Source organism: Crotalus tigris, unplaced genomic scaffold (assembly GCF_016545835.1).
Source record: "Crotalus tigris isolate CLP2741 ecotype Arizona unplaced genomic scaffold, ASM1654583v1 scf7180000019405.536791, whole genome shotgun sequence".
NCBI lineage: Eukaryota > Metazoa > Chordata > Lepidosauria > Squamata > Viperidae > Crotalus > Crotalus tigris.
In genome coordinates, this window is record NW_024097522.1 from 281,168 (window position 1) to 298,280 (window position 17,113).

The following is a 17,113-nucleotide window of genomic DNA, read 5'->3' on the forward strand; positions in this document are numbered from 1 at the left end:
TCTCTTATCTATCTGTATCCTAACTGTTGTCTACCTATTATATCTGTCTATTCATCTATCCATCTATCATCTATCTATATCATTTCTCTCTCTCATATCTGTTTATCCATCCTTCTGTGTATCTATCATCTATCCGTCTATCTATCTATCCGTCTATCTATCCGTCTACCTATCTATCCGTCTATCTATCTATCCGTCTATCCGTCTATCTATCTATCCATCTATCTATCTATCTATCTATCTATCTATCTATCTATCTATCTATCTATATCTGTGTGTTTATCCATCTATCCACCTGTCTGTATATCTATCATCTATCCACCTATCTATCTATATCATCTATCTATCTATCTATCTATCTATCTATCTATCTATCTATCTATCTATCTATCTATCTATCCATCCGTCTGTGTATCTATCATCTCTCCATCTATCATCTGTCTATATCCATCATCTCTCTCCAATCCTATTCCGTCTGTCTATCCATCTATCATCTATCTCTTATCCGTCTATCCATCCATATCTCTATCTCTCTTCATCCCTCTCTCCCTCCCTCCCTCTCTAGGCTAAAAGTTGACTTATGACTGGCCACTTAAACTAGTATTTGAAGTTTCAACAGACCTCCCCAGGGCTCCTTACCACTGTCCACACAACCCCCCCCCCATGAAGTTACAAGATCACATTTTGGGCATCAGCAACCAGACCACACGTATGCATAATGACCGTAATTTACCATTTTTTTTCCTGCCAAAAATCACAATTTACTTCTGGGATTTCTGACAACCCACCCCCCATTAGTGGGCAATGGATTTGTTTTACAACTGCCACAAAAAAGGCTGTAAAATCAGGTGACCTGCTTAACTACTGGTATGACTTATAGACATAATTCTGTAGTCAATTACGGTTGTAAATGGAGGACTAACTGTGCCTATTACCTTGATATTAGATTTGGAATGCAATAATAGTGTTTTTTGTTTTCAAGCATAGCCCTTGGACAGGATTTGCTGGTATTTAATTAATTGGAAGAAAAAGACAGAAAGGACCCAGAGACGTGGGCCCTTAAGGGCAGCTTCTTACATACGAGAAAGAGAGGAAAACGTGTCCCCTAATTAGGCTTGGAAGGAAGTGAATTCTTTTCCTGGGGATCTGCAGGTGTCAGCTTTATAATTAAAGGTGAAAAAGAAACAAGGAAGAAGGCAGGTGCTTTGTAGTCCAGCTCGCCAGGATAAAGAGTAGAAAATTTATATGGTGCACTGGAACACAAACACTGCTGGACTGGTTTTTAAAATTAATGGGTGCTTATGTGTTCTAGTACCCAAAACATACTTGGCTGAGGGCAGAGAGGCTGTGATTAATCTTCCCGTGCCCCATTTCTCAAACCATAACAAGGATATTGTGCAAAAACCAAAAGAGGAGACTAAATGGGAAAACGCTATGAGGGTTTAAATGTAAAGAACCTGCTTTTTAAAACCTCAGGGCAGAGGAACTGTTTAATAAAGTTTAATGACAATGAGATAACAGAATAACCAAGTTGGAAGGGACCTTGGAGGTCTTCTAGTCCAACCCCCTGCTCAAGCAGGAAATCCTACACCATTTCAGACAAACGGTTGTCCAGTCTTTTTTTAAAATTCTCCAGTGTTGGAGCACCCACAACTTCTGGAGGGAAGCCGTTCCACTGATTAATTGTTCTATCTGGAAATTTCTCCTTAGTTCCAGGTTGCTTCTCTCCTTGATTAATTTCCATTCGTTGCTTCTTGTCCTGCCTTCAGGCGCTTTGGAGAATAGCTTGACTCCCTCTTCTTTGGGGCAGCCCTTGAGATACTGGAAGACTGCTATCCTGTCCCCCCCTTGTCTTTCTCTTCATTAAACTAGACGGACCCAATTCCAGCAACCGTTCTGTGTTGTTGAATCAGGACTTTGTGCCCCTGGCTTGTTTTGGCCTTTTTTCAATCCCATGGCTTGGGGGGGGGGGGAGTGCGTGCCTTTAAATCTACTCCTACTGGCACAATCAGAGCCCGCTCGGAAGGCGGGTGGCATAATCAAGTAGACAGACACCAATGCATTGTGCAAACAGGAGTGGATAAATTGGTTTTGTCTGGAATAAATCAGATGGAGACACCACAGGCTCGGAATATCTATCCAATTAGTTGCTTTGGAAAATAGATTCAACCCCCTCTTCTGGAATAGATTTTCTACGAGCGTCTATTTTATTACCCTGTGGTCCAACTTTTTTATGACATTCTTTACTAAATAAAGCCACTTTCTCCAATTTGGTGGCCGTTGTGTTCTGATTGCTCCTAGGATTATATAGGTCCTTATATATGTTAAGGATCGAAGAAAGAGGTCAAATACAGTGTATTAAAACCATGGCAACTTTCAGATCTGTGGACTTCAACTCCCAGAATTCTCCAGCCAGCAAGACTGGCTGGGGAATTCTCGGAGTTGAAATCCACAGATCTGAAAGTTGCCAAGGTTGAGAAACACTGGGCTAAAAGTGAAGCTAAAGTGGACTGAGAAATGTTATTTGGAAAAAGATGACACAAAGGCAAATGATTAGCACTAATAGAGGGATAGAATCAAGATTACGAGAAGTATTAATACCACTTTACAATGCCTTGGTAAGGCCGCATTTGTAATACAGCATCCAGTTTTGGTCACCACGATGTAACAAAGATGTTGAGACTCTTGAAAGAGTGCAGAGAAGAGCAACAAAGATGATTAGAGGACTGGAGGCTAAAACATAGAAGGAACAGTTGCAGGAATTGGGAATGTCTAGTTTAATGACGAGAAGGACGAGGGGGGACACGATAGCAGTCTTCCAGTATCTCAGGGGCTGCCCCAAAGAAGAGGGAGTCAAGCTATTCTCCAAAGTGCCTGAAGGCAGGACAAGAAGCAAGGGATGGAAACTCATCAAGGAGAGAAGCAACCTAGAACTAAAGGAAACTTCCTGACAGTGAGGACAATTAACCAGTGGAACAACCTGCCTCCAGAAGCGGTGAATGCTCCAACACTGGAAGTTTTAAAGAAGAGAATGGACAGCCATTTGTCTGAAATGGTATACTGTTTCTTTTGCTGAGCAGGGGGTTGGACTAGATGACCTCCAAGGTCCCTTCCAACTTTATTATTATTATCATCATCATCATCATCATTCCCCCCCCCAAAATGCTGAAAATAGGGCGGGGGGAAACCCCCAGGGTGGATCAGGGTGAGACATTGAAAATAGGAAAAACACAGAAGTTATGGAATTTGGCTTTAAAGATTTGCCTCTGCTCTGGAAACTACGTGTTGTTTTTTTGTTTGATTTCCACAGCTGCCAATCCCGACAAATGAGCGTGGGCGGTGTACGTCACAAATATTAGCCCCATGTTGTCAAGTATCTTAACAGGGGAAAGTCACAAGCTTGGTGAACTTCAGCCTTGTTTTTGGTGCCAATTATTTCTACTGCCCTATGTTCAAACTGCCTGTCAAGTCTCATATTTTATGACGGGCACTCTTGACATTCACACGCATCCTTTCCTGTGTAAAAGCTATTCATTATGTCGAGAGCTGGGGGGATCGGCCAAGCCTCCAACTTCGTTGGCATGGCCACCAAACAAGAAAAAGCATCGCGACAAATGTTTGCCAAGCCGGCACCTTTTCAACTATCCAGGAACGAGATAGGGGCAAGTCACCTTGCCAAAGAAGTAGCTGCAGTCCTTCCCTTCCTGCCTTATTGGAAGTTCACGCATGAGCCACAAAGAGCAGAGCTGGACAACAGCCAGGAGGAAAACAAGAAAACAAAATTGTTGAGCAAACGTTGAGAAGAATGAATAACGTAATAACAGAGTCAGAAGGACCTTGGAAGTCTTCTAGTGACTAGTCCAGGGGTAGGCAAACTTGGCTCTTTTATGATTCATGGACTAACTCCCAGAATTCCTGAGCCAGCATAGTCATAAAAGAGCCAAGGTTGCCTATCCCTGGACTAGTCTAACCCAGAGGACACCAACCCCCGGTCCGTGGAGCAGTACCGGGCTGCGGCATGCCAGCAACCAGGCCGCACAAACAAGCAAAGCCCCATCTGTGGGATGCAGGCAGCACACAAAGCCATGCACTCTCCGGTCTGTGGAAAAATCTCTCTCCACAGAACCGGTCCCTGGGGCTCAAAAGGTTGGGGTCCTCTGGTCTAACCGCCCTGCTTAAGCAGGAAACTTTACACCGGGGGTCCCCAACCCCTGGTCTGTGGTTTGGAACCGGGCTGCACAAGTGGCAGGTGAGCATGCAAAGCTGCATTTGCGCAAGTGGCTCATGCAGAAAACTATCTCCTCCCCCCTCCCTGCCCCATCAGTCCATAGAGTCAGAAAAGTTGGGGACCAGTGTCCCCTCCACCATTCCAGACAAATGGCTGTCTGGTATTTTATTAAAAACTTCCAGTGTTGGAGCATTCACCGCTTCTGGAGGCAGGTGGTTCCACTGGTTAATTGTTCTAACTGTTAGGAAGTTTCTCCTTAGTTCTAGGTTGCTTCTCTCCTTGGTCAGTTTCCATCCGTTGCTTCTTGTTCTGCCTTCAGATGCTTTGGAGAACAGCTTGACTCCCTCTTCTTTGGGGCAGCCCCTGAGATACTGGAAGACTGCTATCATGTCCCCCCTCATCCTTCTCTTCATTAAACTGGACGTAGTTCTGGTGTTCTGTTAGGCCTTTGGCTGACGTTAGCTGCTAAAGACGCTTTCCATGAAATCAGGGCGGGCACAAAATATAAATTAGGCCGGATTAAGGGCCAAATGACAAAGAGTGATGGAAATTAATTCCAGATTGCAAGAAGAGCAAAAACATCGACACAGCTACACAAGCTTCACTAGAGAACTGAACGAGCCTTCTTGTGACACACACACACAGACACTGTCATGGTTCCGACAGATGAAACTCTTCAAAAGAACTTCCGAGGCATTGTTTACCTTAAAGAATCTTTATTTTGAGTAGCGTAACATCGGCACTGCATAATGGAAGCCAAAAACTGAATTCCCCTCCCCTGAGCACATAGTATCCAAGCACAATTCCCTCCTCCAATTAACCGTCATAAATCACATTCCCACAATTAGCTTGAAGCATGTGCAGGCTTCCTCTCCAGTTCTCCAGCCCGCCAATTCCTTATCAGCTCTGGTTACAATAACCTTGTTTCTCACACTAGGCTTAGTGTTGTTATGTCTAGTTGGACTCTCGTTCACATCCCCCCTCCCTGCATCATCTAACTCTGAAAGCGAAAGGTGAAAGATGGCTACATTTCCATCTGTTGTCAATGCAAAAACATCCGATGTTGGCAGCGTTGACACACACACGCACAAACAAACAAACAAAAGAGCATGTTGTTGTTTCCAGTCAGTGACTCTGTATCTTAAACTCTTCCACCTTGAGTGACCTTTTGTGTTCAGGCAACAAGCCCTAGTGTGCCCAGAGGGGTGGCAATATGCCTCTGCCTGGCCAGATTGTTCCTGCCAACTACTTATGATCCACAAAATGGGTACTGTAACATTCCAAAAGAGCAAGTCTGCCTATCTAGCATATAAGCACAGATTTCAAACATCTTGGGCTCCATAAACAGGGCAAATAAAGATACAGGCAGTCCTTGACTTACAACAGTTCATTTAGTGCAGGGGTCTTCCAACTTGGCCCTTTTATGACCTGTGGACTTCAACTCCCAGAATGCCTCAGCCAGGCATGCTGGTTCAGGAATTCTGGGAGTTGAAGGCCACAAGTCATAAAAGGGCCAAGTTTGAAGGCCCCCGGTCTAGATTGTCTGTAAAACAGGGGTCTTCCAATTTGGCCCTTTTATGACTTAATAATAATAATAGTAAAGTTGGAAGGGACCTTGGAGGTCATCTAGTCCAACCCCCTGCTCAGGCAGGAAACCCTACACCATTTCGGACAAATGGCTGTCCAGTCTCTTCCTAAAAACTTCCAGTGTTGGAGCATTCACCGCTTCTGGAGGCAGGTGTTTCCACTGGTTAATTGTTCCAACTGTCAGGAAGTTTCTCCTTAGTTCTAGGTTGCTTCTCTCCTTGATTAGTTTCCACCCATTGCTTCTTGTCCTGTCTTCAGGTGCTTTGGAAAATAGCTTGATTCCCTCTTCTTTGTGGACTTCAACTCCCAGAATTCCTCAGCCAGGCACGAGGAATTCTGGGAGTTGAAGTCCACAAGTCATAAAAGGGCCAAGTTGGAAGACCCCTGATTTAGTGACTGTTTGAAGTTACAATGGCAGTGAAAAAAAATGACTTATGACCATTTTTGACAATCGCAACTATTGCAGCATCCCCAGGGTCACGTGATCAAAATTCAGAGGCTCAGCAACTGGCTCATACTCATGACGGGTTGCCGTGTCCCGAGGTCACGGGATTCCCTTTTTGTGACCTTCTGACAAACAAAGTCCACGGGGGGAAGCCAGATTCACTTAACAACCGAGTTACTAACGTAGGGCTTCCTATGTCGAGCAGGGGGTTGGACTAGAAGACCTCCCAAGCCCCCTTCGAACTCTATGTTTTGCTAAACACCCGTTGCAAAAAGGTCGTAAAATTGGGCGAAAAATCACTTAGCCACCACCTTGCTTACCAGTGGAAATTCTAGCCCCAAATGTGGTCGTGAAATCGAGGACTGCCTGTGTATAAGCTGCCCATGTGTCAGAAAACAGCAAAGCACTCACTATGCTTTACACCAGACATGTCAAACCCAAGGCCCAGGGGCTGGATGCGGCCCGCAAAGTGGTTTCATGTGGCCCACAAAGCCATCCTGGAAACAGTGAGGGAACGGCCCCCGCTGCCTTGGCCCTGGCCCAGGCCGGCTGGGAGCCAATGTACAATTTTGTGGTGGCCATCTATGCTGCAACGCATTCAGTCTTAGCTCCACAAGGCTGTCTGGAAACAGCAAGGAACCAGCTCCTGCCGCGATGGCCCTGCCCGTGCTAACAGTCGCACGGGCGCTGGCGGCCCTATTTGCACATGTGCATGAGTATTAGCGCCATCGCATGGCCGCTAGTAGCCCCGTTTGCATATGCGGGCAGGCCCTAGCAGTCCCTTTTGCGCGTGCACGCGCATGCATGCGCAAATTTATTTGCTCCTCCCTTTCCTTCCGGGCTGCTAACCCGAAAAGGGTGGGGACCTGTGGTCTGCAAAGCAAGGAGAGCAGAAAGGAAGGGTGCATGCTGGGGATGTGTCATACTTTGTGAGGAATGAAGAAATGGACCATCGCCTGGAAGTGGCCAGCAAATGGCCCTCGCCTACTTCACCTATCTGGCTTGATGGGCTCTGCCCTGGCCCCGCCCCCTTCTGCCAGAGACCCTCAGATCCGTCCCACTCCTGCCCAGGCCCCAACAGGCCCCCTTGACACGAACTATGTAGAGCTGGCCACGCCCACCCAGTAGGCCACACCCACTCCATCCACACCCACCCAGTAGGCCGCACCCACCCTGGCCACACACCCCCCCAAGGGCAACCGCAATGCTGATGCGGCCCTCAGTGAAATTGAGTTTGACACCCCTGCTTTACATCCTAACTTTTTGGGAGAGGAAATGTATGAATAAAAGAAAATTAAAATGTGGTCATAAAAACTGCAGCACTGGACCACAGCAATTCCTCAGGAATGGAAGTTCCAGCTTGGGGGTGTGTGTGTGTGTGTGGTGTGTGTGTGTGTGTATCAGACCCACCAACAATAATTAATGCAGATGCTGTGCAGTATCAGTTAATCTCCTAGCCCCGGTATTTGTCAGGGCAGATTCCCTGCCTTTCCCAAGACAAACTGCATTGCAGCTGTGATGTTCCTGCTTCCTTCCTCCAGTTTATGCTGGTGGTAGGAAAAATTAGTAAGGGAATCAAAAGCAAAGATTGGACTCTTGCCCTTACTTCCCCCCCAGGGGAAACATGCCCGAGAAGATCCAGAAAGGAAAGATACGGGCAAGGCAGTATTGCATCCAGAAGCGTAAGGCTGGGCTGAGAAGGTTGGGGACAAAACCGTGGCATGAAGAGCGAATTCACGGCCGGGTCTGTATAAAAGACACAGCGGCTGCTAAGATATCAAGCCAGAACTGGAGGCTAAAACATACAAGGAACGGTTGCTGGAATTGGGTATGTCTAGTTTAATGAAGAGAAGGATGAGGGGGGACATGATAGCAGCCTTCCAATATCTCAGGGGCTGCCCCAAAGAAGAGGGAGTCAAGCTATTCTCCAAAGCGCCTGAAGGCAGGACAAGAAGCAACGGATGGAAACTCATCCAGGAGAGAAGCAACCTGGAACTAAGGAGAAACTTCCTGACAGTGTGGACAATTAACCAGTGGAACAACCTGCCTCCAGAAGCGGTGAATGCTCCAACACTGGACGTTTTTAAGAAGATACTGGATGGCCATTTGTCCGAAATGGGATAGGGCGGTGGTGGCGAACCTATGGCACGGGTGCCAGAAGCGGCACTCAGAGCCCTCTCTGTGGGCACGCGCGCCGTCGCCCCAGTCCTAGGCCTTCAGCTGGGTTTTATAAAAACTTTTTGCTTTAGGCCTCCGCTACCCTGTGCAAAAAAAAAAAAAAAAAAAGTTCAGTCAATCTGTCAATTTCAACTTTTCGCAGAAAAAAAAAAGATCTTGCAAAGTTGGAATTGATTGATTGAACTTTTTAGTCCCACCCAGTCTGCCATTACCACCGCAGCCATGCCCACCCAATGGGCCACGCACCCCCAACTGGCCACGCCCACACAATGGGCCACACCCACCCAGCACTCGACGATGCATAAGTGGGTTTTGGGTTGCAGTTTGGGCACTCAGTCTCTAAAAGGTTCGCCATCACTGGTATAGGGTTTTCTCCCTGAGCAGGGGGTTGGACTAGATGACCCCCAAGGTCCCTTCCAACATTATTATTGTTATTGTCATTTTTGTTATTACCAGCCCCATCTTGTTCCCATTTGTGGGGGTATGCTAAAAATCTGGAACCCGAGACAGTGGAAATCAAATTCAAATGTATTTATTAGCGCCATGAGGCTGGATACAAGCAAGATACTGAATAAAAGAAGGATTGCATCGTTCAATATGTATGTAAATGTACATAGGTGGAAAACAGTAAGTGTAATGGAGTCTAAAAATAATTAAGAACAGGTGGAGATTCTCAACCATCCAGGTCATGGTTGTCCCCAAAGGTATTTTTTCCAAAAGCAATTTAGTGTTTCTTGGGTTGTTGGTTTTTTTCCTTGAAAACGTTTCGCTTCTCATCCAAGAAGCTTCTCCAGTGAAGAACTGAAAAGCTTCTTGGATAGAGAAGCAAAACATTTTCAAAGGGAAAAAAACCATAAAACCAAGAAAGCTCGGTTGCCTTTTGGAAAAAGCACCTTTGGGACAATTAAGAACATAGTTACCAAAAGAAAACCAACTATAATACTCTTATAAGAAGTTCCCATGCTGAGTATGAGTAGTCCTCCACTTACGACCACCATGGTTGCTAAATGAGACATTTCTTGAGACATTTCTTAAGTGAGCTTTGCCCCCTTTACGATCTTTTTTTTTGCCACAGTCGCTAAGTAGATCAACGAGGTTAGCAGCGCGGTTGTTAAATGAATCTGGGTTCCCCGTGGACTTTGCCTATTGGAAGGTCACAAAAGGGGATTCACATGACCCCCTGGGGACACGGTAACCGTCATAAATATGAGTCAGTCGCCAAGCGTATTGAATTTTGATCGCGTGACCATGAGGATGTTGCAACGGGCCTCCCTGTGAAAAACGTTTGTAAGTCACTTTTTTCAGGGCTGCTGTAACTTTGAGCGGTCACTAAACGAACGGTTGTAAGTTGAGGATCTCTTCACGACAAAGGGGAGTAGGATCCTCCTATAACAGAGTTCCTCAACCTTTTCAGATTGTTGGCCCGGAGGGAGGAAGGGGGAACAGAAGGGATGGTTTTGTGGGAGGGCACGTCCGTGTGCACACGCATATGCGCACATGAGCACCCGTTGCTCACACAAATAGGGTTGAGAGCACCCATGATGCTCACACGAGTGAGGCCCCGAGTGCCTGCGACACGCGTGTGTGGGGTCGCAAGCACCCAAAATGCTTGCACAAGGCCCTGGGCACCTGCGATGCTCACGCGAGTTAGACCCTGAGCCCTCGAAATGCTCACAGGACTGGGGCCACAAGTTCCCACGATGCTCGCGCAAATGAGGCCCCAAGCACCCGTGACATTCACACGAGTGAGGTCCCAAGTGCCTGCACTCACCAGCCAGCCACTCACACGGCCCGGTTGCGAACAGGCCATGGACTGGTAGTGGGCTGTGGCCCACAGGTTGGGGACCCCTGCCCTATAACACCCTGCCTTCATTGCGTTTCCCCCCACCTACCCTTTTCCTGGGCTCCAAGATCACCGCAGATGGGGACTGCAGCCAAGAAATTAAAAGACGCTTGCTCCTGGGGAGGAAAGCGATGGCAAATCTAGACAGCATACTAAAAAGCAGAGACATCTCTCTGCCAACAAAAGTGCGTATAGTCCAGGCCATGGTTTTCCCAGTTGCAATGGATGGCTGTGAAAGTTGGACCATAAGAAAGGCTGAGCGCCAAAGAATGGAGGCCTTTGAACTCTGGTGCTGGAGAAGACTCCTGCGAGTCCCTTGGACTGCAAGGCGTTCAAACCGGTCAGTCCTAGAGGAGACCAACCCCAACTGCTCTTTAGAAGGCCAGATCCTGAAGCTGAAACTCAAGTCCTCTGGCCACCTAATGAGAAGGAAGGACTCACTGGAGAAGAGCCTAATGCTGGGAAAGATGGAGGGCAAGAGAAGAATGGGACGACAGAGAATGAGGGGGCTGGATGGAGTCCCTGAAGCAGCAGGCGTGAGCTTAAATCAGTGTTTCTCAACCTTGACAATTTTAAGGCATGTGGACTTCAACTCCCAGAATTCCACAGCCAGCAATGCTGGCTGTGGAATTCTGGGAATTGAAGTCCACATGCCTTAAAATTGTCAAGGTTGAGAAACACTGGCTTAAATGGACTGCAGAAGATGGTAGAGGACAGGAAGGCCTGGAGGAACGTTGTCCCTGGGGTCGAGATGGGTGGGACACGACTTTGCAACTAACAACAACAACAATAACCCTTTTCAAAGCGCAATCTTGCTTCCCTGCCAACGTGAGAGGTAACAACCAGAACAGAAGGCAACACACCAGAAAAAAAAAAAACAGGGGAAACGCAACTTGCTCCCCACAGGATGAAGCTGTAATTTCATAAATACAACGGCATTCTCACCAGGAGACTCTTCGCTGCCTCTTAAGAGGCGCATTATGTCGCCTCAAGCACATTAGGCTAATAATATTTCCACCTTGATGAACAGAGGCAGAGGCTCCGAGGACGTGAGGCAGAGAAAAAAGGAGGGGAGGGGGCGGAATCCACAAAGCAAAGCACGGCCTGAACCCTTAATTTTATTTTTCGATTTCGCGAGCCTTTTTAAAGAGTCCTAGAGCCACAGAGGTTGACTGGCCAACTGCATGCAGTCGAAACTTCGGTCTCTTTTAAGCACAACTAGGATATACGGGTCGTCGTCGCCTGACAGCCATCGGTGAGCCCAAAATTTCTGTCGCTAAGCGAGACAGCTGTTAAATGAGCTTTGCCCCATTGTAGGACTTTTCGTGGCCCCGTTGTTAAGTGAGTAACTGCATTTGTTTTAAAGCTAGCAAGACATTTGTAAAGTGAATTTGGCTTCCCCCCCGATTTTGCTCTTCTCAAAAGTTACAATAAGGGCAGGGGTCTTCAAACTTGGCTCTTTTGTGACTTGTGGACTTCAACTCCCAGAATTCCTCAGCCAGCGTGCACGCTGGCTGAGGAATTCTGGGAGTTGAAGTCCACAAGTCATAAAAGGGCCACGTTTGAAGATGGGTCCCTCATTCACACATTCATAATTCAGGTCAGCAGCCAAACTCAAATTAATTTCTTTATATATTGGCTGCTTTTCTCACTGTGGCTAATGCAGTGTTTCTCAACCTTGATAATTTTAAGGCATGTGGACTTCAACTCCCAGAATTCCACAGCCAGCAATTGTCAAGGTTGAGAAACACTGGGCTAATGCCAGCCAGCCTAGTTGAGAAAAACCTGGATAATTGTGTGATGAGAGTTAACACACACACACACGCTTGCTCACTGGAACACATAAACTTTCATTGCATAATTATTCAGGTCTTTCTCAACTAGGCTGGCAGGCATTAGCCACAGGGACAAGAAGCAGTCAAGTCTAGATCCAAAGATGACTTAAAGCAGGGGTCTTCCAACTTGGCCCTTTTATGACTTGTGGACTTCAACTCCCAGAATTACTCAGCCAGACATGCCTGCCTGAGGAATTCTGGGAGTTGAAGTCCACAAGTCATAAAAGGGCCAAGTTGGAAGACCCCTGAAATAGGGGATCAGGTGACCCCGGGACAGTGCCGCCATCAGAAATGCGAGTCAGTTCCCAATCATTTGAATTTTTTAAAAATATATTTTATTATTTTTTTAACATAACCACCATTAATATTTGGTAAACAACACGTTGTCTGGGTTTATATTTACAAACAATCGATAACAATTAGTTTCTATAGTTCCAAACTCCACGCAATAGCTTTCCTTTATTTTCTCTTCTTCCAATTTTCTCTTCTATCAATCTTAAATTAGTACATTTCTTAATAATTTTAGTAGATAACGATGGAATGTAAACATTTTTTCTAGTATTTCTACAAGTGGCAACCCCATCTATATGAAGCTTCTTTCTTAATCGTCTTAATCCCCTTGTCATAAATCCTGTTTTTAAAGTTCTCATTTCAATTTGTTTTCCCCACAATGTTCAAAAAAAAAACCTTGTTATTTTCTTAGACTTAATTACACTTAAGTAATTAAGTCTTTTTCCTCATCCAAGCCATCCCGACACTTTTACATTTCTCGTATCTTAAAAACAAAAACAAAAAGAAGAAAAAAAGAATACATTACTTGAAAAACATGTCCCTCTTAAGCTAAAATACATTCAAAATCTGTTTGAATTTTGATCACATGACCATGGGGATGCCACAATGGTCATAAGTGTGAGAAGCAGTCGTAAGTCACATTTTTGGTGCCATTGTTAACTTCGAACGGTCAGTAAACAAACTGTTGTAAGTCGAGGACTGCCTGTACCATGTTTTAATCAGATTCAAAACAATGGTTCTCTCACAACTCCATGTATTTATCACCAAAAAGGCATTTTTCCCCCCCTTCACAATCAGATTTCTTATGCTGTGACGGCATTAACACAAATAAAGCCGATCGCAAAGCACCAATATTACAAGGGCACATTTGCAGAGAGAGATAAAACAAGAGAGCTGGGGGGGGGGGCTTGTTATAGTGACACACATTTGTTTAATAAAAAAAAGTGCAAGGGAGCACTCAGAAATATAAACTCACCTGGACATCATACAGGGCCACAATGTTTTCGTGCTGTAGTTCCTGGAAAATAAAAGGCAAATAGTTCAGAGAAACCTCAGCAAGTCAGTGCTGGGAAGGAAACAGCAGCTAAGTAAGGTAATACTAATAGCTTTTATTTTTTTTCTGAGTAACAACGCCTACGTGCCCCTTCCTCAAACAAATTAAAGGACTTTTTTTTGGCAGCCTATCTAAACCTTGTTAAAGCCACTAAATAAGAGTTAGAAGGCTCATATTCCAAACCCGTTGCTCAAACAAAAGACCCGATATTATTTTGGACAAATGGGGAACTCTCAACCAGCTCTTTGTAGTGTTTTGTGGTCAAATGACCACAATTTACAGTATTTTTTGGCAAAACTCAACGTTTACTTCCAGTTAGAAATTGTAGAGAATATTCATAGCAACGAAGAGGATCAGGAGACTGGAGGCTAAAACATATGAAGAACGGTTGCTGGAATTGGGTATGGCTAGTTTAACGAAAAGAAAGATGAGTGGGGACATGATAGCAGTGTTCCAGTATCTCAGGGGCTGCCACAAGAAGAAGAGGGGGGGTCAACCAAAGCACCTGAAGACAGGACAAGAGGCAATGGATGGGAACCTATCAAGGAGAGAAGCAATTTAGAACTAAGAAGAAACTTCCTGACAGTGAGAGCAATCTGTGGAATTCCTTGCCTCCAGAAGCGGTGAATGCTCCAATACTGGAAGTTTTTAAGAAAAGACTGGACAGCCATTTGTCTGAAGTGGTGTAGGGTTTCCTGCCTGAGCAGCGGGTTGGACTAGATGACCTCCAAGGTCCTTTCCAACTCTATTGTTGTTGTAGTTGTTGTTTTATATTGCTTGTTGTTGCTTGTGTGTACACTGAGAATTTATGCACCAGAGACAAATTCGTTGTCCAATAATACTTGGCTAACAAAGAATATTCTGTTCTGTTCTGTTCTATTCTGTTCCATTCCATATTCTATTCCATTTAATTCCATTCCATATTCCATTCCATTCCATTCTCTATTCTATTCCATTCCATTCCATATTCTATTCCATATTCCATTCAATTCCATATTTCATTCCATTCTCTATTCTATTCTATTCCACATTCCATTCCATTCTCTATTCTATTCCATTCCATTCAATTCCATATTCCATTCCATTCCATATTCTATTCCATTCCGTTCCATATTCTATTCCATATTCCATTCAATTCCATATTCCATTCCATTCTCTATTCTATTCCATTCCATTCCATATTCTATTCCATTCCATTCAATTCCATATTCCATTCCATTCTCTATTCCATTCCATATTCCATTCCATTCAATTCCATATTCCATTCCATTCTCTATTCCATTCCATTCAATTCCATATTCCATTCCATTCTCTATTCCATTCCATATTCCATTCCATTCAATTCCATATTCCATTCCATTCTCTATTCTATTCTATTCCATATTCCATTCCATTCTCTATTCTATTCCATTCCATATTCTATTTCATATTCCATTCCATTCCATATGCTATTCCATTCTATATTCTATTCCATTCCATTCTTACTTCTTCTAATTCTTGCTCAAGCTATGATTTAGACAGAGGTAATCCCCCAGCTTAGAGCCAAAGCCCCAAACCCACAGTAAACTTGGAGAACCAACCTCTGCCTAAATTTACTTCCAGTTCTTGGCAAAAATGTCCCATAGTGAACAAAGGCTTTGCTTAACAACTGTGGATTTATTTAACGACCACCACAAAAATGGTTGTAAAACAAAGTCGCTTCATGACCCGCTTTATGATCATCATAACTTATGACCGTAATGGGACGGTCCACTGGAGTCATAAGTCGAGGACTATCTGTATGTGGTTGCCCCAAAAATTATTTCCATAGTTTCTTCCTGGCTGAGGAATTCTGAGAGTTAAGATCCACAAGCAGGGGTCTTCCATCTTGGCCCTTTTATGAATTGTGGACTTCAACTCCCAGAATTCCTCAGCCAGGTACGCTGGCTGAGGAATTCTGGGAGTTGAAGTCCACAAGTCATAAAAGAGCCAAGCTGGAAGACCCCTGTCTTAAAGCATCCTGGCTGAGGAATGCTGGGAGTTGAAGTCCACAAGTCCTAAAAGGGCCAAGCTGGAAGACTCCTGTCTTAAAGCATCCTGGCTGAGGAATTCTGGGAATTGAAGTCCACAAGTCATAAAAGGGCCAAGTTGGAAGACCCCTGTCTTAAAGCATCCTGGCTGAGGAATGCTGGGAGTTGAAGTCCACAGTCATAAAAGGGCCAAGCTGGAAGACCCCTGTCTTAAAGCATCCTGGCTGAGGAATTCTGAGAGTTGAAGTCCACAAGTCATAAAAGGGCCAAGTTGGAAGACCCCTGTCTTAAAGCATCCTGGCTGAGGAATGCTGGGAGTTGAAGTCCACCAATCATAAAAGGGCCAAGTTGGAAGACCCGTCTTAAAGCATCCTGACTGAGGAATTCTGGGAGTTGGAAGTCCACAAGTCCTAAAAGGGCCCAGTTTGAAGATCCCTGACCTAGAAACTAAGAGGTTCGCTCTCAATATGTGGATAATATGTTCCTCTAATGAGCCAAGGCACAATGGTTGCCAAGTTCTCAGTCGACCCAGCCTTGTGATGTCTTTGAAACCAGCCCCATGTTAACTAGACCGGGAACAGACTTCTCAGAAGCAGGCCCAGGAGTTTCTTGGAAAAGTTGACTCACCAAAGGCAAAGGGCCCTAGGCTTTCTCTAAGTAAGATACTTTTACAGATGTAAGAGTTTCTTTCCTTCCTTGGGGTTTTGTAAACAAAGAGAGCGGAGATTTTAGGTCACTAACACCCTTTAGACTTTTTTTTTTTTTTTTGAGAAGAGATGCTTGGCTTTGGGTTTTATTATCCTGGCAAAGGGGGGGGGGGGTCTGGAATAAGGAAGCAGACTAGCCTTCTCTTACTTTGGGATGACTAAAGCTTCCCCGACTCAAAATAATTGGGGGAGAAAGGAAGGAACTGGAGCCAACGTGTTGATCAGCAGAAGCAGCCAAATCAAAGCATCCATGGCTGATTATCCTTGGCTAGACATAAAAGAAAGCCTGGTATTTCTCATGCCTTTTGGAACGTTAGGGACTAGAATCTCATCCGACGAGGCATCAAAACCACAGCTGGACAATCCTTTGGGTCCAAAGTTCTGAATTTAGCACGGAGGCCTGGTCCCTATCCAAAAAATCTGTTTTCCCCAATGATCTAGACCAGTGGTGGCGAACCTATGGCGCAGGTGCCAGAGGCGGCAGAGCGCTCTCTGTGGGCACGCACACCATCGCCCCAATCCTAGGCCTTCAGCTGGGTTTTATAAAACCTTTTCGCTTTAGGCCTCCGCCGCTGTGTGCAAAAAATAAAAAACGGTTCAATCAATCAGTCAATTTCAACTTCTCGCGGGGGGGGGGGGGGAAGAGATCTTGCAAAGTTGGAATTGATTGATTGAACTTTTTAGTCCCACCCAGTCTGCCGTTACCACCGCAGCCACACCCACCCAATGGGCCACACCCACCCAATGGGCCACACCCACCCGGCACTCGACGATGCATAAGTGGGTTTTGGGTTGCAGTTTGGGCACTCAGTCTCTAAAAGGTTCACCATCACTGATCTAGACTAGAGCAGGGGTGGGGAACCTTGGCTCTTTTATGACTTGTGGACTTCAACTCCCAGAATTCCTGAGCCAGCCATGTTAATGCTGGCTCAGGAA

The 17,113-nt window shown here is 45.3% G+C and overlaps 1 protein-coding gene across 2 annotated transcripts in view; it reads right to left on the bottom strand.

The window, feature by feature from the left end:
• Window positions 1-17,113, bottom strand: part of ULK2 (unc-51 like autophagy activating kinase 2) — a 168,171-nt gene that overhangs the window by 141,448 nt on the left and 9,610 nt on the right. For both annotated transcript variants that reach the window (XR_005558995.1, XM_039362237.1), the window contains exon 3: window positions 13,384-13,425. Coding sequence is in view for 1 of the 2 variants with exons in the window: in XM_039362237.1 (XP_039218171.1) it covers window positions 13,384-13,425 (42 nt within the window). In the remaining variant the exon portion in view is untranslated. The remainder of the gene's footprint in view (window positions 1-13,383; window positions 13,426-17,113) is intronic.